The following is a 21,262-nucleotide window of genomic DNA, read 5'->3' as shown; positions in this document are numbered from 1 at the left end:
ACTGTGGGTGACAGGGATGTTCAAACCGGACTAGCCACAGGTCACATGATCTCAGCCACATGCGCAGCTTCCTTAAGCCTAATCATCCTTCTCCGTCTCAGCTTCTTGAACTCTTTTCTGACATCTTCATGGCTCTACATGACATCTGTGGCCCTCTCCCAAGACCCCTCTGGTGGCCGTCTTAGGGTTTCTTTTGCTATGAAGAGACACACACCATGACCACGCAACACTTACAAAGGAAAACATTTAATAGTGGCTGACTTATAGTTCCCGAGGTTTAGTCCACTATTATGGTGGGAGCATGGCTACATGCAGGCAGATGTTCTACATCTGGACTGGCAGGCATCAGGAGAAGAGAGCCACTGGGCATGGCTTGGGCTTGAGCTTCTAAAACCCCAAAGCCCATCTCCCAGTGACACACTTCCTCCATAAAGCCTCCATGTCCCTAAGAGCCTATGGGGACCACTTCATTCTGAGCCCCACTGTGGCTGAAGTTAAATCTTCCGGCACAGGCTTTCTGTGGTTAGAAGGTGATGGACGGTTAGCTGCCGTGTGAGCCGTGGTATTGCTCCATTAGAACTCTAGTCACTACTGGCACTGCCCCCCGGGATGGCCTTGTGTTGTCTGAGTGACTGTGTCCTTTAGCCCTGCAGAGGGCATGCGTGACCAGTGTGAGGCAGGGAAGCCAGAGTCCGTCTGTGCATAGCCTTTCAGGACTCTGACTAATTGTATGTAAGATGCCAAGGAAGTGCAGAGACTGGCATGGGAGGGTGTGTCTTACAGTGTGTTCTGAGGTAAATGGACTTCCCTCCGTCGTATGTGTGGGAAGTGTGGAATGATAATAGTGTGGTCTGTCCATGTGTGGGAGCTGTTTACTCTTTGTGTTTAAGAATGAAAAGCCTGGGGTCGGGGATCTAGATCATAGAAGAGAGCTTGTCTAGCAAGTGTTCAGTCCTTGGCTTTGGGGTACAAAGAAGGAAGGAAGGAGAAAGAGGGGGTGGGCGCTAGACTCTGGACTTCCTTATCCTTCACTCCTGTCTAGTTTGCGATGTGTAGGCTGAAAGTCACCTTGGATATAGTCTATATGTTTTAAATATTAATAAAAGGAAAGCAAAGTATCGATAACTCAATGAGATTCTGAAGTCTAGGAAAACTATGTAGACAAAGGTGAGATCCTAACGACTGGTCCTTTCAGGACCAGCTTTGGCTTGATAGGTGAGCTCTGGTTAATTCAGGTTTCCATGACCTTCCTAGTACTCCACTGTATGAGAATGTTCCCATGCCAAAGGTGATGTCTCAGGGAGTCTCTGCAGCAGATAAGCACTCATGTCCTGCCTCTCTTCCACAGCAATCAGAGACGGAGACCGTGCACCTGTTCATCCCCGCCCTGTCGGTCGGTGCCATCATTGGCAAGCAGGGTCAACACATCAAACAGCTTTCTCGTTTTGCAGGAGCTTCGATTAAGGTATTGTTGTGCACACGGTGGCTCTCCTGATTATATGAGAAAATGAAAGTGGGAGGCTGAATTAGGAATATGGCAGGAGCCCTACAATGGTGGCTTCACTGTGCTTAGTTAACATCTCTCTCAGAATAATTGGTCTGTGGAGAAGCCAACTGGACAACATCTCAGCGCCTCTGATCCTGACTTACAACTTCCTTCTAGCTCATCTCTTTCCGTGTTCTTGAGAGGCATGTGTGAGCTGGGCAGCGGTGGTGTACTCCGTTAATCCCAGCACGCTGGAGGGGGAGGCAGGCAGATCTCTGAGTTTGAGGCAAGCCTGGTCTACACAGAGAAGCCTTGTCTTGAAAAACAAAAAAACAACAAAAAAGAGCCATGTCTGTCACCCAGCCAATGAGGATGGGAGGATGTAGTGAAGTCTTTCCCATTCTGTTCTCAGAACCTGGCCAGGCAAAGCTAAAGGGGCAGCAGGGGAGTGAAGTTTTGTGTTGTCAACTAAACATTTATTGTGTAAATGCAGGACCGCTAGTGTTTGTCAAAAGAGATCGTTGTGTCTCTGCAGGATCTGTATTTTGATGTGTTGAAGCAATTCACTATTAGACAAAGGGGTGTTTGTGTGTGTTCGTGGCACCTCTGAGGAGGTGCTCGACTCTGTACACAGGGAGGATACTGTCTGCTGCTTCCCCAGTCGCAGCGCTTTATTTCCTGAGATGGTGTGTTACTGATCAGCTTACGGACTCAGTGGCTGCCTGGCTCCTGTCTCTGTCCTTTCCAGCTCTGGGCTGTTTATATAGATGCTGGGATCTAAACAGTCTAACAACTGAACCATGCCCCCCATCCTCAGATTCTTGCTTTAAAACAAAGGTTTCCAGGTTTGATAAGCTCACAGCTTTCTCCAGGAAATGGTCAGTGAGAGATTTTAAAACCTCCTTTAAAAAAAAAAGATTTAATACAATTTCTGTACAACATATAGAGTCCACTTCTGGATATCTATCCACGAGAAATGAAACTTAGCATACACTCTCCTCCCGCAAAGGAAACGACAGTGTTAATAGAATTTTTATTGGTAACAATCACAAATGCCCTTCATGTGCAGATAGAGTGGAATCCTCCATGCAGTGAGTCTGCGCAGTAGAAGTCACTGAGTAACATGGAGGTAACAGTGTGAGAGAAATGTCATGTATTGTGGTGATGGAAGTCAGAAAGGAAACCCTCACACTGTACGGTCCATTTATGGAATATTCTGGAACAGGCAGAGCTACAGGGACAGCAAGGAAGTCTGGCTGCTAGATACTGACATGGGAGATGCACAGAGACACTACTTGAGGGTGGGGGTGGGGGTAAGTGAGGACTGTTCTGTGATTTCATTGTGGAGTGGGGGAGGGGGACTGTTGTATGATTTCATTGTGGAGTGGGGGAGGGGGACTGTTCTGTGATTTCATTGTGGAGTGGGGGAGGGGGACTGTTGTATGATTTCATTGTGGAGTGGGGGAGGGGGACTGTTCTGTGATTTCATTGTGGAGTGGGGGAGGGGGACTGTTCTGTGATTTCATTGTGGAGTGGGGGAGGGGGACTGTTCTGTGATTTCATTGTGTGTGTGGCAGGGGAGGGGGACTATTCTGTGATTTCATTAAGGAGGTAGTCAACCTGAGTACACATTTGTCACCCCATAGAACTGGACAACAAAAGGTAAAATTTGCTTTATATAAATTAAAATTCAAAACACAGAAACAGTCTTTAAATATTTTCTTGTAGAAGAGACAGGAAATCCAGTTACTATCAGTGAGTGGTAGAAGAACAGGCCGGGATGATGAAGTATGAAGTCTTTACTGCCTTGTTAGTGCTTGAGTGTTTGCAAATCAGTGTTTGACAGACAGGCAGAGAGATGGCTTAGCAGTTAGGAACACATACTGCTGTTGGAGAGGACCTCAGGTCAGGATCCAACAGGCTCTTCTGGCCTCTGTGAGGATCTGTGCTGAGGTGTATAATCCATGTCCAACAAACACTTTTTCTTAAGCTGTTTTGGAAAGTTAACCTAACACATTCTCATTCTCTCTCTCTCTCTCTCTCTCTCTCTCTCTCTCTCTCTCTCTCTCTCTCTCACACACACACACACACACACACACACACACACACACACACACACACACACACACACACACACACAAACACACACAGTGAATTATGCTCACTTCTTCCTGCCTTCATTAGGTCTCCTAATTGGGCGGAAAATGTGTGTTTTGAGAAAGCCACACAGACTCCAGGATCGGCTGCCTCTTTTCCTGTGTGATACAGCAGGACTGGCTATGGTTACCTTTTTGTGCAGTTTTATTACACAGATGCTGGGGTCTGTTTTGTGTACATGTGCACTCACGTGTGCACCTATGTGGACCTCAGGTGTCTTCCTCCATTGCTCTATGCCTTATTTATTGCCTGGGATGGGATCTCTCACTGAATCGGAACTGTGTGGCCAGCCACCGTGTTCTGATGACCACTGTCTCTACCCTCGAATGCTGAGGGTACAGGCACATGCAGCTGTGCCTGGCTTTCTTTGTGGGTGCTGGGGATTCAAACTCTGGCCCTTGTGCTCACCCAGCCATCTCCTCAACCCCGAGGCAGTTATTTGCTGCTACCAAATCATAATCATTTAATGTGCTCACATTTTGACATTTAAGTTACTCTTAATTTATCCACAACAAGTAAAATAACCAACCTTATTCCTTTAACAGAAGTTTATATGAATAGACTTGGTTGGTCAAAGGATATGAACCCTTTTCCATGCTTTAAGAACGGGTAGCCAGCCTGGTGGTGGGTGAACACACCTTTATCCCAGCATTTAGGAGGCAGAGGCAGGCAGATCTCTGTGAGTTCAAGGCCAACTTGCTCTACAGATTGAGTTCCAGGACAGCCAAGGCTACCCAGAAAAAAACCTACCTTGAAAAGAATCAAAAAGAAAGGAGGGATGTAGAAGCCACAAGTACTGTCACTGTGTGCACCCCCTCAGCCTTGGCTCTCTATCATTGAAAGTATTTAAAATAAAACAAAACAAAACAAATAACTGGAATGTTAAAGAATGACACCTTTACAGAGTTTCTTGTGAACAAAACCTCAGGAATCTGGACTAAGTGCAAGGAACTCTATTGGCTTGTTCTTCTGACTCAAAACACGTCAGTGCCCTGCATTAGTAGGTCTAGGTATCAGTTTGACTCAAGAATGGTGGCTTTATTTTGAAGGGAGCAGAAAGCAAGAATTGATTTATCCTAAAGTCTTTTTCTAGAAAAAGTACATCCAGTACTTTTTCTACATCTAGTACTTGGCAGTGATGATCTTCAGTGGTAGATTGGGGAGACTTTGTTTTTACATGGTTTTAAAATATAAAGATTAGGTTTTATTTGCACAGTGAATGTCAGGGTCTCTCCATTGAACCCAGAGCTTATCAATGAGGCTATTTCTCTGCCTGGTTGATCTGGAGAACCCACTTTCCTCTTGGTGCTGGAATTGTTCGGGTGAGCACCCACACGCCAGTCCTTACCACTGCACAACAGACTTTTTACTGAGCCATCTCCTTCACACGAATATCCTTAAAGTAACTCCCTAACTGGGTGACAGAATCCTTTCTCCTGACTCTGGGCATGCTGGCTCCTTTCCCTATACATTTCTGCACCGTTTTTTTCCCTAGCCTGAGCTTTTGATTTCATATACTCCATGAAAACTTAGAAGTCTGTTTATCTGTCTCCTGCTTAATTAATACTGGTTAATGTCCTATGTTCAATGAGTACACTTGGGAGCAATTTACCTAGTAGTCTTAGCAACAAAAAGTATACAAATAGTTTGAGCAATCCAGAGAGGATCTTCCCCCTCGTTTAAATGTGAGGACAGCTGCCTTGACAGCATCACCCTATTCTCTGAAAGCTAAGGAGACAGCACAGATGTGTTAACCTCACAGCTTAGGAGCCAGAGCTTCCACCATGTTACCACACTTCCCGTATCACTGCAGTTATGATCAAGAGCACGGGGAGTGGATACAGGGAGTTAAAAGCTCTCTCAGGCTTTTAACTAAAGAGTTATGGGTCGGGTCCTTTAATTTCCCCAGCCTTCCGTGCTCCCAGTGGGCAGTGATTACTCTCTAGCTAGATGTGGTATGGGTGGCTTCAGTGGCTGTATGTGCAGTTTTACATTAGAGTCAGACACCATTTTAATACTCAGTAAATAGTGTGCTATCCCTGACTGGCCCATATTAATCATAGCCCCTCCATAATCCCTTTCCAGAAGCATTTAATTCCGAGCTCAGTCAATCATGTGCAGATGTCAGGCTGGTCTGCCTAAGGTTTGTCAGTGACACCTGACAGAATCATAACTGGCTGGTGATGGGTCTATTACAGATCGCGCCAGCCGAAGCACCAGATGCTAAAGTGAGGATGGTGATCATCACTGGACCACCAGAGGCTCAGTTCAAGGTATGTGCTGTGGAGGGCACAGGCAACGAGAGGAGCCTTCTCCAGCCCCCGTATCAGTGCAAAGGTCAGAGTGGAGCCACACCAGGATTATTTCAGAACCATAAACCAAGAGCCTTTAGTTTGGAGTTCTGTAACGGTTCACTGCTTGAAGATCTGTTCCTCGGCATCACCATTCCATCTTGGAGATGGTCTAATCTTGAGTTACAGTGGCCCCCTTTCTCTTACCTTCACCCAGCACTGTCCTTGGGTTTTAGTTAGAAGGTTAGGGCTGTGACGGCATGAGACCTGCCTTTAACTCCTGAACATTTATTGGTATCTGGGTCCTTTGGAGCTGGAACATCTCCGTGTGTTCTGAGGTAACGGAGGCAACTTAGCAGCTGGACTCCTATTTCAGATCCTAGTCTGGGCATTCACCATGTGTGACCTTAGCCCACATGTCCTCTTCTCCCCAGCTCCTCATATATACAGTGGGCAGAAGCATCGCTCTCCTAGGTAGCTAAACAATGAGTAGTGCTTACAGTAGTGCCTGAACAAGCAGCACCACCTCCCTCTGTGTTCCTGTGAGAACCAACTCTGAGGCAGTCGGTGAACCACCAGTCACGGGTGCGTTCATTGTGGTGAATGGTTAGTGTGGAACACTTTGTCTTAGGCAGCTAAGTTTTGAGTTGTAATGGTGCTAGTTTGCTATCACCATGGGGATGGTTGGGACTTTCTATTCTATTCATTAATCCAACAGCTGTGTAAAAGATCGAGCATTCACTCTTAACCTTAGTCTCCTCTGCTGTTAAGAAACACTCCATAATACCGCCATAGCTCACCCCACCATCTCTGGGAAGGAAAAGACTAAACCAGAGTCTTGCTATGCAGATGCTCTGCCTTGAGCTATATTCCAGACCCTCTTTTTTGTTTTGTTTTGAGTCAATGAAAATCCAAAGCTGCTTTTACATCATTTACGGAGAGAATGGAAGAACACAAATGTTACTATGTTGAGCACCACTGCCTATGTGTCCCAGTGAAGTGCTCCCTCCCAGCAGCCTCACAGTCCGCAGTTCATGTCATAAATTGGAAATGTTAAAGACTGGCTCTGGGTAGGGTTATAGTGCCTTTCTAGCATGAGAGAAACCACAGGTCTGATACCCACCATACACATGCACATATGATACAGATGCACGTGCAGGCAAAACGCTCATACACAAAAAAGTAAAATTTAAGAAGGAATGTATAAGTGGTAGAGCGCTTACCTAGGAAGCGCAAGGCCCTGGGTTCGGTCCCCAGCTCCGAAAAAAAAGAACCAAAAAAAAAAAAAAAGAAAAAAGAAAGAATGTATAGAAGATTGGATAGTGGGGATGAATTTTGTCTTCTCTCTAATCCTCCAAATGAACCTAATTAGCATCTACACCAGTGGAAATCTGGCTATTTAGGCTTTTGTGGCTTTCTTGGCAGCTTGTCAGATTAGCCCAGCTTCCCCACTTAGAATTCCTTCTCCTTTGAAGTGTAGAGGACAAAGTAATGGTTGCACAGAATAGGGGGTTTCTTACATAAAACGTCTGGTTGTACAGGACGTGTGAGTTGAGTATTAGAAGTGTACATTAACTTGACTTCTGGAGCCTCTTTGGGGGGAAGCAGGAGACAGGCTCTTACTCTGTAGTCACAGCTGACCCCACACTTGTAGCTATGCTCTTTCTTGGGCGTAAGTCCCTCAGGGCTGGAACTACTGACGTAAGTGTCATACCCAGCATTTTAGCTTCCTTAGAGCTGAAATCACCTGAGGAACAGATCTGTTTAAGTAGAAAATGTCCATGTTGGCCAGTGCCTGTCCTGTTTAGACTTAGCTCCTGTGAACCTGGTGTCCCTGACTACATAGTTCTTCCCTGGTTTCTTTTGCTCATCTCTTCTTTTCAGAGTAGGAGAGCCTTTGTTCAAGACTAGAGTGTGAATGGTCATTTGCCCCTAAAGTCATTTTTCATTAGACCTCTTACTAAATGCCTTTATTTTCAGCATACAGCTTACTCTTGAAGTGTTGGTGTGCAGTGGGTCTCATAATGACACTGTCACAACAATATTCCTCGCTGCACGCTGCCCATGTCCTCTGCTTGTCAGTAATTCAGTCACCTTTCCTGTAAAGTTATCATCAACCCTCTCTGAGGCTCCTGACTACTCTTACTGTTGTCAGCCCTCATTCCCGATGTTGATGAACCACTACAATGGATACTGTAGGCTCCACAGGCTGCCTTCCAAGTTAACTGACCTTTGTTTCCAGTATGAGTGATACTGATAAGCTACATTGTCATCGTAGGCTCAGGGGAGAATTTATGGAAAAATTAAAGAAGAAAACTTTGTGAGTCCTAAGGAAGAGGTGAAACTTGAAGCTCACATCAGAGTGCCGTCCTTTGCTGCTGGCAGAGTCATTGGGAAAGGAGGCAAAACGGCAAGTACCCCATGGCAGCCTGCCATGCTGGAAGGAGGCAGCGTGGCAGGAGCCGAGCTCCACCCCGGGCTTTGTCCAGTTTATAAAGTGGAGGTCATCAAAGTTTGGAGGTCTCCTCTTTCTGTAACCTGCCAATGAAACTGCTGCGTATTTCAGACCAGGGCACTGGCTTGGGACTTGAAAGGGGCATGCAGTGTTCTCTCCTACATATAACCTTAATGGACAGGAAGTAAAGTTTTACAAATATCTTCAAATTGCAAAAAGTGGGTTGTAGTCTTTCTCAACTAAGTCATTTCCAGACCCTGAGCAGAACTTGAGGACCTGAGTCTGTTTTTGCTGTTTACTTCTGTAATGGGTTTCTTTGTCCAGACCTTAGTTCTAGTCACGTTCAATGGGAACTTAAACTGTTAGTGGATAAACTGAGCTCTGTAAAGCCAGCGCTGCGTCTGGCTTACAGGAAGTGCTTGGGAAATAAACTTTTAATGCTTAGTGATATGATTGTATCTATTTCAGGTGAATGAACTCCAGAATTTATCAAGTGCTGAGGTTGTTGTCCCCCGTGACCAGACACCTGATGAGAATGATCAAGTCGTTGTCAAAATAACTGGCCACTTCTATGCTTGCCAGGCAAGTGGCTTCTAAAAGGACAAGCTCTGAAGCTCTATCCTAGGGCTACCATTGCACGTGTATGAGTGAGCCTCTTCGGTGCTCATGGGTCATAGTGTTGGGTGGGGATTGAAGTGTGCTGTTCCTGCTGCTAACCAGGCTAGCCTTGAACTTCTAGGCTCCAGAGAGCCCACACCTCAGCTTCTGTCCTCACGCACCGCTGAGCCTGGCTGAGCTTGGCACAGCTAGTTTTCCTTTCAGCCAGCACACTGTTAAGTACTGGGCTCATGGATTTCACCTTGATGCTGTTGCAATAGAGTAGCTTGGTAACTTTGGACCATGCAGATTCTATGAAGTTCTATCCTTTTGTAGGTTGCCCAGAGGAAAATTCAGGAAATTCTGACTCAGGTAAAGCAGCACCAACAGCAGAAAGCTCTGCAGAGTGGAGCACCTCAGTCAAGGCGGAAGTAAAGGCTCAGGAGACAGCCACCACAGAGGCAGGCGCCAAACCAAAGACAGATCTGCTTAACCAACAGACGGGCGCTGACCCACCCAGAATCACATGCACGAGTTTTTACCTAGCTGGTTGTTTGTGAGGACCAGGCAACTCGAACTCCTGTCTCTGTGAGAATGTATACTTTATGCTCTCTGAAATATATGACACCCAGCTTTAAAAAAAGAAAAAAAGTGGGGGTAGGGAACGAGAACTCTGCACTTCCCTTGTGATATCAGAGTATAACAAATGTGCTAATTTTTCTTAATATCCTTCCATAATGCCAAAAATTGGCATAAATGGTACATTCACTAAATTTATCAAATAAATTTAAAACTAGGACGTTCCTAAGTCCAATTGTTGAAGTTGGATCAAAGTAGAACTGTCACAGGAACACAGCATGAAGCCATCAGAATAGAAGAGCTGTTGCTTCCTGTTACTCTAACACTAACGTGGTTAACCTAAGGGAAGTGCCAGCCGCTGTTGGCGGGGTATTCAGCGTGCATTTTTTACTCAACTACCTCAGGTATTCAGTAATACAGTTAAAAGCAAAATTATTCCTTTTTTGAAAATTTTATATACTTTATAAAAACTCCAACTGTTTTTTTAAAAAAAAATAAAATCTAACAGTTATCAGCTGATAGGCAAGTAATTGAAAAAGTAATTTTACGTCTGGCTGGTGACAGTAAAGTTGGAAAAATAATTTTGCATTTTTTGAGCCTTTTGACAGTAGTTGGAAAGTCCACTAAATGTTCAAAGACAAGGAGCAGTGCCTATTCTCGGAGAGCAGCAATACCATGTATCCCTTTGTTCATATGTGGGAAGGCTGTTGATGGTGCTGACCATGCAGCGTGGCAGCAGGTCTGGGACTATTAGTATAAAGGGCCCAGAAGATGTGGGGATTTGTGTTTAAGCTATGTGTGGGAATTCGTAAATGCTTTGTGCTTTGACTGTCACCACGGAAAGGAAGTGTGTCAGTGAAGAAATGCAGAATTTAAACAAAACCAGCTTGAGTTTGTTTCACAGGATGCTCAGCTTGCCAACACACGTGAGCTCAGACTGTACTCTGAGCAGACATGGAAAGAATTGCTCTGTGAAGACCAGGGGGAGTCAGGCGGTATGACGGTACTGAAGGGCAACAGAAGCTCCATGTCCTTGTGCCTGGCACTGTCACGAGCCTCGGCTATTTTGAAGGTTTTTAAACAGTGGAAGAACTAAGTCCACCAAAAGTCTTCCATGAAATGTAGCAGAGCTTTTGTCTACTCTGCAGCTATTGTGACAGTGAATCAAGGTAGGGCATCCAGCCAACAGTTCTGACTTCCCTTTGCCCTTCCATAACTTAGTGGCAAAGCCCTGTGTGGATACTTGTGGGTGTGGGTGGTCCTCAAGGCCATGCTGCTTTCTGAATCGTTTTTGTTGCCATGTTCATAAGGTGGTTACAGTCGTATTACACTGACCTTGAGGGTATTATGTAACCCTTCAGAAAATCACTTTGCCTCACTTGTGTTTCAGGATTAAACTTTACATGCTTTTAAGTTTTTCTGAACATCAGCATATCATTTAGACATTGTGAAGATGGTTTCCTAAACATTTTCATAAAACCAGTCTATTTTGTAGTTTTAGCCAAAAAGTGCCCCCTTTTTACAACTGGATTCATCTAGCATTTTCATATAATGGATTTAAACTGCTTAATAAAATGTGACCTGCTCTCCTGCTTGGATCTCAGGGGAGGTATGCTTAAGGCCAGAGCTCTTCCTCAGTATTTGATTTTTCCAGTGTTTGTTTTTTTAAAAACTGACAGGTGCTACATTTCTATCTGTTGGTTTCAATTCTGCCATATTTCATGTCTAGCCTTTTAGAGTGGCCAATCATGTTTTACTTTCTCTTAAGCACTGGTGGTCTGGAGTACCTGGTACTGAGTAACTATAATTGTGTTTTGTGTTCATCATATACAGATCATTTCTCATCTGTAGTGTGCCCCAAATGCAGCTTCATTTTCCAGGTCCCCTGATGCAGAATAAAGCTTTCATCATAAGCCACAGCTTCTGTAGTATGTTTTCATTCAGATGATTGTTCTTGAGTTCTTTTCTATGATATCTTAGAGTAAACAGTAATCTACCAGTGAGTTATTTTTTCAGCTCCTGGTACAAAATATGAACCTTGGTTGTCCCATTTAATACAAACATTGTACTTGTACCACCTGGGAGCACTCTGGAAGGGTTATAGAAACGCTACCCTCGTACCCTGCTACTTACTACTGTCCTCAGACATCTCTGGGGAAGGGAGGAAGGCTGATATGGGTGGGGTTTTTTGTACTTTTTTTTTTTTTCCCAGGCTTTGGCCATACCAAGGCAAAGAGGATTTGCATTTAAACAAAATGAATAATCTGAACAGAGAACTGGATCCAACATGGGATCAGTGCTACCTGAGGCAGCATGCTAGACTCTCAAGAATAAAGACAGTGTGCTGGAACACTGGGGTTGAATTGCTGGTTCCTGGTCTGTGAGCTGATTTACCCAGTCTCCGCACAGCTACCAGTGTGAGTGTCCAGAGGCCGGCGAGAACTTGCAGTGACCAAGCGGATGGGGCTAGGACTGTATGTGCACATGGCTCGGTCGAGTCAGAGGGATGGACGGCATTAGCTTTGTTTTATTTACATTTGAACTCCATTGGAGTCAGGGATGAAGTGTCATCTTCTAGTCCAAGAATGAAGTCTTCAGGTAACGTCTCAGCTGCTATCTGAGCTAACTGGTCATCAAAAGAACGTAGAGTCCATAATTTCTCTAATTCGTAGGTTTCTCTGGTTTCCGGAAGCATCAAATGGATCACCATACTGCCTATCAGGAACAGACAAAAATTCCAATGAAGAAAATTCATTACTTATATTTTTATCAATGCACATTCCTCACCTCCGACTTCTCAGAAGGGCAAACGGGAGACCCCTTCCTTGCAAAGTGATGCTGTGGCTTTGTTAGAACATCTGCCACTTAGCATGGAAATGAGGTCACCTTGTAGCTTGAATGATGGTTGCTAACTTTAATCCATGGAATGCAAGTTGGGTCGGTCAGGTTCCTCTTTTCTGTACATCTTGTGAGCAAAGGTTTCAAAGTCAATGGTCCTACCAGACAGGGCTTGCCTCCAGGACAGCTGTGCTCACAGCAGAGCTTCAGTGCCCACAGACATCTTTGTTTTACTGCAGAGAGAGGGTGGATACTGCTAATAAGCATCCTGTTCTGCACTATGTAAGACGTCCCCAAGCACACAGAAAATATGTGACAAAGCTGGGAAACCCTGGCCTACAGCCTTGAAAAGCACGTGTCTCACAGCACAGCAGGAAAATGGGCCTGCTTCCTCCTACACACACATCTTCTGGCCTGTGAGCTACCCTATGGGCTCTGAGGCTCAGACAGCCAGCACACAGTTTACTGGTCATGGCCATTGCCATAAGAGACACTATGCTTTTCCAAAATGGTCTTGTCTTCATGAAACTGGAGTGACAACTTGTGAGCTAGCAAGTTTCATGTCAATGTGACACAACTATAGTCATCTGAAAGGAGAGATCCTCAACTGAGAAAATGCCTCCAGAAGTAGGCTATAAGGCAAGCCAATAGGACATTTTCCTAATTAGTGCCCAGGGGTCCTGGGTTATATGATAGCAGGCTGAGCAAGCCAGTAAGCAGCACTCCTCCATGGCCACTTCATCAGCTCCTGCCTCCAGGTGCCTTCCTGCCCTGACTCCTTTCAATGATGAACTGTTATATGGAAGTGTGAAGGAGACACATCCTTCTCTCCCCAAGTTACCTTTGGTCATGATGTTTCACCACAGCAGTCATAACCCTAATTATGAAGCTTGCAAGTAGGCTAAAGTCTCAGACACTTGCTGCCTGGCCCCAGAGCAAGTTCACAGCTACTGCTTCCCTTAGTAGTTCCCAAACTGTGATATCTTAATACACTGTTACTCATGTGTGTGGTCCTTACATACAAGGCATACAGCACGTGTTCTACCAAGAGTGAACACATTCTTCCAGAGTTCTTTGGGTAAGCAAAACTCTCACATGTGACTAATACTTCCTGATAGAATCAAATCAAACTTTTATTACATGAAACAAATTCAAAATTATTACATTGATATGTACTCACCAATTTTATTTCTACCTTTTTTGCAGCTGAAAACAGAGTTTAAATAAAGGGTATTTATTTGTAAATTGCACACTAGTAACTTACCGAAGTCCACACACAGCCAGTCGTCAGTGTCCTTCCCCTCGATCTTGACATATGGATCGCTTCTGCACTTCAGGTGTTTATACTGAAAAACAAGCCATGCGTTTAGGGAGGGAGGAAAGTCTCAGCTCCTACTGTCCAGGGACAGACTGAATTTAGGGATTAATTCACTTCTCACAGACATCATCTGCCACATGATTCATTAGTTTAGAGAAAATAATTTCCTGCCCTAACCTTCTCCTTGGCTGTGTTTCAAATGACTGCTCACAGAATGGCAGCACTGACAAGGAATTCATATGCAGAAAACCCAACTCTTCACAACAAAACAGACTTTTAAAAAACACATAATGTATAGATGAACAGACATTCTCCAAAAGAACTTACAGCACAGTGGTGATCACATTACTAATAATGCAAGCCCACACTACAGCATGCTGTTTCACACCCATGTGGATGCCTGCTATCAGGAAAGCAAAGTGGCAATTCTGATCAGAATGTGGAAAAAACTTATAGTGACAACGGAAACTACAGTGTAGTCAGCTGTATATAACAGTTCGTAAAAAGTTAAAAACTGCACACAGGACATTCAGGCCTTTGGCTCTAGCCAGATCAGACAGCACCAGGTGATCAGGCCTTTCTGGCCTCTTGTGGTCCAGAGAATGCCATCTGTCTAGGCCTCTAGCTTCCGAGGATCAGAAATCACTCAGCAGGCAGGACTCCAGCCTCAGGTCAGTGCAGGAACCTTGACTCCCAGCTCCCTGTGACCCTGATAGACTGGGGCTTTGGTTCCAGTGGTATCTAAGGTCAGTGTGGTGTGGAGTTCTGACTTGTAAGATCCCAGGGGTCACTGCAGGATCCTGAGTACACTGCTATGCTCTCAGAGGTTACTTTAGGCCTGAGACTATAATCATAACCTCACACCCCAGGTGGTAGATTTCACTGGGTCTGAAGTTTAGTATCCTTTCTTTAGCAGTTCAAACTACATGGTTGCCTTAGAGCTTAGTGTGTAGGCCAGCCTTTGGTCCTGATGACACATGCCCAAGACAGGATTACTTCAGCAATTTCGGTAATCAATACTAAGTTTTACTAACAGCTAAATTTCAGGCAGATATTCCTCTTAATGCTGTGACCCTTTAATATAGTTCCTCTTATGATGACCCCAACCATAACATTTTTATTGGTACTTCATAACTCCTTTCGCTATTCTTAGGAATCATAATGTAAATATCTGATTTCTGATCACCTTATGTGACCCCCATGAAAGTGATTTAACGGTTACTAAATTGAAGGTGAAACCCTAAAATGTGGAAGAAAAAATTAGCAAGGAGATTGAAACATTGAAAACAATCAAAAGGGAAATGAAGGAAGGGAACTTGAAAAGAGATGGTTAATCAAATAAAAAACACATAACATCGTTAACAGACAAGGCTGTGCAGAACAATTCCACTGTAACCAAATGGGCTGGAAAGCAAGATTAGTTCAACATATACAAATCAATAAATATAATACACCATATAAGCTTAAGGAAAGAAACCACAATCATTTCAATTGATGCTGAAAAGGTTCAGCGTGACTTTGTGATAAAAGTTCTGGAGACTGTACGAATAGATGCCATATACCTCAACATAAGCAAGGCCACTACATACAACCATAAACTGGTAGCCAACATTAGGCTGAATGGAGACAATCAGGACCAAGAATACTCACTCAACTGCTTATGTAATCCAATACTGCAAATCTTAGCTACAGAGATCAGATAAGAGAAAGACATAAAAGAGATAAAGTAGGAAAGAAGTCAAACTAGGCCAGGCATGGTACCACACACCTTTGCATCCAGCTGGAGGTCAAGCAGAGACAGGCACATAACCTCTGAGAGGCCAGCCTGGTCTACAAAGTTCCAGAACTGCCAGGGCTACACATTAAAACCTTGTCTTGAAAAACCAAAAAGTCAAACTGTCTCAATTTGCAAATAAAGTGGTTGTGATGGTGACACCTTTAATCCAGCATCCAAGAAGCAGAAGTAGATGGATCTCTGTGAGTTCCAGGCCAGCTGAGACCTTGTCGATAAAATAAATAAATGGCAAACCAGCCCCTACATAAATAGCATTCTTTACATAAAAGACCTACAAGTCTACTAAAAAAACCTTTTGAGCCTAATAAAAACTTCAGGTACAGAATATAAAGTCAATCTGTATAAGTAATTTTTAATCACCTTTGTGTGTGTGTGTGTGTGTGTGTGTGTGTGTGTGTGTGTGTGTGTGTGTACAATAATCTGGGTAAGCAAATGGGAAGCACATTAAAAATAACTTCAAAAAATCAAATATTTAGGAATTGTGATGGTTTGTATATGCTCTGCCCAGGGAGTGGCACTATTAGAAGGTGTGGCCCTGATGAAGTGGGTGTGTCACTGTGGGTGTGGGCTATAAAACCCTCACCCTGGCTGCCTGGCAGTGACTATTCTGCTAGTAGCCTTCAGATGGAGATGTAGAAATCTCAGTTCCTGTTGCACCATGTCTGCCTGGATGATGCCCTGCTCCCACCTTGAAGATAATGAACCCAATCTCTGAACCTATAAGCCAGCCCCAACGAAGTGTTGTCCTTATAAGAGTCATGGTGTCTGTTCACAGTAGTAAAACCTAAGATAGGGATATATGAAGTCAAAGAAGAAAAGGATCTCTACAACAGAAATTCAAGACAAAAAAAAAAAAATCACAGAAGACACTCAAAAGGACAGACTTTCCCTGCTCCTGGATTGGCAGATAATGTGAAAATGATTTTACTATCAGAATTATTTTACCAATTTAATGCAATACCTCTCAAAATTCTAGTGCTATACTTCACAGGTTTAGAAAAAAAAAATAATGGAAGAAGAAAAGCCCATGAACAGCCAAAGCAGTCCTAAGGAGCAGAGCGCTGCTGACCCCGAGTTACATTGGTGGAGACAGCCTGCTCTTGGTATTAAGATGAACAAGTGGGGCTGGACAGCTGGCCCTATGGTTGAGAGCTGGCCCTGTGGTTGAGAGCCTGTATTGCTGTGGTTGGGAGCCTGTATTGCTTTTGAAGGGCCTGGTTCAGTTCCCTGCACCACAACCATCAGTAACTCCAGTGCCAGGGCATCAAACACCACCTTCTGACCTCCAAAGGCACCAGGCACACAAGTGGTACACATATATACATGCAAGCAAAATACTCAGACTCATAAAATTTAAAAATCTAAAAAATTATAATAAATAGACGTGTAGGCCAATGGGATAGTAGAAAACCCAGAAATAAAAAGCTATGCTGTGGCTACTTAATTTTAAGGAAGACAAAAACAGGTATTGGGGAAATGGCAGGTTCAGCAAAAAACTGAACCTCAGTAAAACTGGCCATTCACCTCCAGAAAACAGCAACTCAGCTCACGGATCCATGGCCTTTAATTTAAAACATGAAAGAGTGAAGCTTACAGGAACTAGCTCCAAGGATCAACAGATGGGGCTACTCGGAAATAAAAGACTTTGAGTCTGGTTAATTTCACAGTGTGGTGTTTATTATTCACGGGTTCTCTATAATAAATTATAATTTAAAAGAAGTTAAAAACAATGACTATATAATCCAAATATTCCACTTCTAGGTGTACACCCTAAGTTAAAGCAATAGACAGTTGTATGGCCATATGTAAAGTAGCAATCAACAGCAGAAAGCTGGGCATAACCCGAGTGCCCATCAATGGGTAAATGAGTAAATAAGAAGGTACAGACAGTAGGATGTTACTGGGCTAGGGGTACTCTGCGCAGAGCATTAGTACTCACAGATCCTGGGCCCAATCCCCACCACTGAACAAGGAAAACCAAAACAAACAAAATCTAGCACATGCTACATACAACACAGGTGAACCTTGACCACACAAGTTGAATGATATAAACTAATCATGGAAGCCTGAAAGCTATGATTCTAACTGTAAAAGTAATCTGTACTTCTTTACTCTTGTGCAACTTTTCTGAAACCTCCCAGGTTTTAAATATTCAAAAGCCTTACACACTTGGTAACTTTTCATCCACCCCACAGTTGCATCTGAGAGATTTTTGCCTTACGACTCTCTCCACCTTTCCTGGTCTTCCTGTCTCCAAACACTTCCTAAGAGTGTTCCTCCACTTGACTGAGGGTTGTAGCACATACCTTTAATCCCAGTACTTGAGAGGCCGAAGCTGAAGCAGGAGGATCTCTGAGTTCAAGACCAGCCTGGTCTGTAAAGTGAGTACCAGGACAGCCATGGCTACACAGAGAAGCCAAAAACAAAAAAACCCACTTTCTCCACCTTCCATACTGCCCTAGGTTTGCTTTCAACTCAATTTTATTTTAACAGCCTTCTCTAGGCACCCCCAGCTGTTCTTAACTGCCTTTTCTTTGTCCAATTGTTAACAAAGAGTATCTAGTCCCCTGTAGAATGGTGCCACGATATGCCGGAAATACACTTTTTTTTTTCTTGTTCTGAATCACAATCAGTCCAGCTCTTCCTTCTACTGAGACCCGTGAACTCACAGGGCAAGGACTACATGTATTTCACATTTACCTTCCAAACACTTCACAGTGTTTGGGTAACTCCTAGGCAGATGGCCTGGGTTGTCAGCTGAACAGGCTAGAGTAAGCAAGCTGGAAAGCAGGTTCTTCCATAGGTTTCTGCTTCAAGTTCCTGCCTGAGGTTCCTACCATGGCTTCTCTTAATGAAGGGCTATAACCTGTAAGCTAAAAAGACAAACACCCTGCCTCAGATGCTTTCCTTCATGGTTGTTACCACAGCACAGAAAGCAAACCGGGACAAGAAGCGTTGCCCAGAACTTTTTGGAAATTATGGAAATTTATATGGCTATCCAGTATAGTAGAAAACACAGCCGCAGGTGGGAATCAGATGTCTGAAAGCAGCAAGCGTAACTGAAGAACACTTCAGAGTATCCTCTCCATTCGAGTGGAGAGAGCTGAGCAGTTAAGAGCAGCTACTGCTCTAGTAGAGGACCCAAGTTTGGCAGTCATGTCTGGTGACTTGTGTGCATATACCCACAGAAGCATACACATCCATATATTGAAGACAGGGTTTCTCTGTGTAGCTCTGGCTGTCCTGGACTCTGTAGACTTGGCTAGCCTCAAATTCGATCTGTCTGCCTCCACCACCCAAGAAGCTGAGATTAAAGATGTGTCACCACACACACCTAAATCAAAATGAGTCTAAGGGCTTGAGAGTTGACCTAGAGGTTAAGAGCATGGGCTCAATTCCCAATATGGAGGTCCACAACTTCCTTTGACTCCAGTTCTGGAGGACACATGCTTTCCTCTTAGGTATACATATGATATAAAAAATAAAAATAAACCTTTAAATCTTTTAAATAATTTTTAAAAACCTTTCAATAGCTAGAGGCTATCACATCGATGCTGCCCTAGAATAGACTCATACAGTCTTCTGACTTGTTTCAGATGTTACTAATTTTTCTTGTCACAAAAGACATGAATTAGAAATTATCCGAACTTGGGGCTGGAGAGATGGCTCAGCAGTTAAGAGCTCTGACTGCTCTTCCAAAGGTTCTGAGTTTAATTCCCAGCCACCACACAGTGGCTCACAACCATTTGTGATGGAATTCAATGCCCTCTTCTGGTGTGTCTGACGGTGTACTCACATACATAAAATTAATAAATAAATTTGAATAAAAAGAAATTATCTGAACTTAACAGAGCTAAGTACTTATATCCCAAACCTTTTACTCTGAGAAACCATCAAAATCAAAATCACTCTGGAAAATTCTAGATTGTGGGCTTCCTCTGTAGCCTCTTGTGTGTTACTCCCATCCTAATGTACCAAGTCACTCTCTAGGTAAAGGTTCAAAACAAAGGAGAGCATCCTACCGTCTTCACAATGTAGTGGACCATAGCATGTAAGTGTCGGGTGGAAGTCCCACTACCAATTACAAAGTAGTCTGTGTATCTCATTTCTGGAGGAACCTTGATCACACAAATGTCTCTTGCATTTTCTTGCTTCAGAAGTGAAACCAGCATATCGATGTCAAACTTGGCACCAATGTGATCTGAAATGCAGAAATGCTTGTGTCAGATGTTGGAGGAAAATACAGACCTGCATTAGTCTACGGAACCGGACTGACACAACTGCTCCTCTAAGAGTGGATTTATATCCAAAATGCTTTGGTGAATACCAGGAGGATCCCAGGTTCAATGCTAGGCTGAAATCTCAGGAAAGCAATGTCTACAGATTTTGTTTTTAAAAGACTGAAGGTGTGTTCCTCCACTCAAAACAAGACCAACCAACCAACCAAAAATCAGCTCAAAACTGAACCTGGACCACAGTTTATTAAAGTACTACTCGGTTTTTCTAGGCAGGATGCTCAGATTACAGACACTGAATACTGCTATTACCAAATGGAAACAGTAGCAAATGGCTTTCTACTCACTAGTGCTGACATGAACAATATACGACAAATGCAGAGATGCTACACAACGACCAGCGGCATGATTTGGAGGAAAGTACAATATCCAAGGGGGTTGGGCACTTTAAATTGAATCACGGCTTAAAAAGGTTACTGAACTATTAATCGGGAAGTAGGCGGGTTCTCAGACAATACCTAGTTCACAGCCTTCAACGGATATGAAGAAACGTGGCTGCTACGACCAGTGCAACTATCAGTCCATCTGCTACGACCCTGTGCAGAAGGTGAGGCGGGATGAGGACCCTGGGTTATGATGCCACAGGCCGGATGTGGCCAGCGATATGACTGGGATTTTGAAGACAAGTCACCTGGCCTCCCGGTCTCTTAGCTATGCAAAGGAAAGTTGGTGCCAACCACCTCACAAAACCCTTCCAGCTCTGCGTCTGCGCGAAAGGCTATTTCTCAGGCCCCTGAAGCGCACAGGGATGCCCAGGGCAGCATGGGTCAGCCCAACCACCAGCTGTCTGCCGGCGTACCTGCGGCTCCCGGCTGCAGGCGAGCATCGCCTTCGGTTCGCTCCTCAGGCTGAGGCCCATGGTGCAGGCCGCGCGGGCTCGGGGTCGGGGTCAGGCAGGTCGCGGGCCCCGCGAGAAGCCATCTCTCTGCCAGTCGCGGAAGCCAGGGAACCGAAGACACCTTGGGGCTCGCTCTCTGGGAGAACACCCTGCGCCACAGCAGCGGCCACACACGCCGCGCAGGCGACCAGCCCGGACCCATAGCTGTCGCCGTGACTTCTCTTGGGGGCGGGGCTTCCGAGCAGCTCCGGGATTCTACGTCACGAATGGACGGGGTTGTAACCGGAAGTGGAAATTTAGGCGGCTTGGCTGGGGAATAGTTTATTAAGGAATGACAAGGATGGTGTTGGCCGTGCTAGCTTACGCTTTTATTTCCCGCACTTGGGAGGCAGAAGGATCTCTGAATTCGAGGCCAGCCTAGTCTACAGAGTGAGCTCCAGGACAGTCAGGGCTACACATAAAAATCTTGTCTCTCTTAAAAAAAAAAAAAAAAAAAAAGGAAGGAAGGAAGGAAGGAAGAAAAAAAGTTAGCTCAAATAATCTGTATGGGGCTGATGGTTCTACAGTTAAGAGCACTGTCTGCTCTTCCAGAGGTTCTGAGAATTGATTCCCA

General features: G+C 44.4%; 2 protein-coding genes across 9 annotated transcripts in view; one reads left to right on the top strand and one right to left on the bottom strand.

The window, feature by feature from the left end:
- Positions 1-11,484, top strand: part of Igf2bp3 (insulin-like growth factor 2 mRNA binding protein 3) — a 134,396-nt gene extending 122,912 nt beyond the window's left edge. For 7 of the 8 annotated variants that reach the window (XM_087657376.1, XM_087657377.1, XM_087657381.1 and 4 more), the window contains 5 exons: positions 1,349-1,465; positions 5,842-5,916; positions 8,213-8,344; positions 8,858-8,971; positions 9,323-11,484. In XM_087657376.1, coding sequence (XP_087513502.1) covers positions 1,349-1,465; positions 5,842-5,916; positions 8,213-8,344; positions 8,858-8,971; positions 9,323-9,421 — 537 coding nt within the window. In that variant the 3' untranslated portion in view covers positions 9,422-11,484. The remainder of the gene's footprint in view (positions 1-1,348; positions 1,466-5,841; positions 5,917-8,212; positions 8,345-8,857; positions 8,972-9,322) is intronic. The other variant, NM_001372112.1, reaches the window with a different exon arrangement.
- Positions 11,485-12,064: 580 nt separating this feature from the next.
- On the bottom strand, positions 12,065-20,880 carry Malsu1 (mitochondrial assembly of ribosomal large subunit 1). The gene is made up of 4 exons (NM_001106593.1): positions 20,611-20,880; positions 19,539-19,717; positions 13,668-13,749; positions 12,065-12,280 (listed from the first exon to the last, which is right to left on the bottom strand). The coding sequence occupies exons 1-4, from the start codon at positions 20,849-20,851 to the stop codon at positions 12,093-12,095; spliced, it is 690 nt and encodes a 229-aa protein (NP_001100063.1). The 5' UTR covers positions 20,852-20,880; the 3' UTR covers positions 12,065-12,092.
- Positions 20,881-21,262: the final 382 nt, after the last annotated feature.

This window comes from Rattus norvegicus, chromosome 4 (genome assembly GCF_021556685.1).
Source record: "Rattus norvegicus strain SHRSP/BbbUtx chromosome 4, alternate assembly SHRSP_T2T, whole genome shotgun sequence".
Lineage (NCBI taxonomy): Eukaryota > Metazoa > Chordata > Mammalia > Rodentia > Muridae > Rattus > Rattus norvegicus.
Note: the sequence above shows the minus strand (reverse complement) of the source record. Positions and strands in the feature narration are given on the sequence as shown.

Coding starts and splice junctions, on each gene's coding strand:
- Malsu1 (NM_001106593.1), bottom strand. CDS start 20,851: ATGGGTCCGGGCTGGTCGCCTGCGCGGCGTGTGTGGCCGCTGCTGTGG. Junction 19,718..20,610: donor CCTGCAGCCGGGAGCCGCAG/GTACGCCGGCAG, acceptor TCTGCATTTCAG/ATCACATTGGTGCCAAGTTT. Junction 13,750..19,538: donor TCCACTACATTGTGAAGACG/GTAGGATGCTCT, acceptor CTTGTTTTTCAG/TATAAACACCTGAAGTGCAG.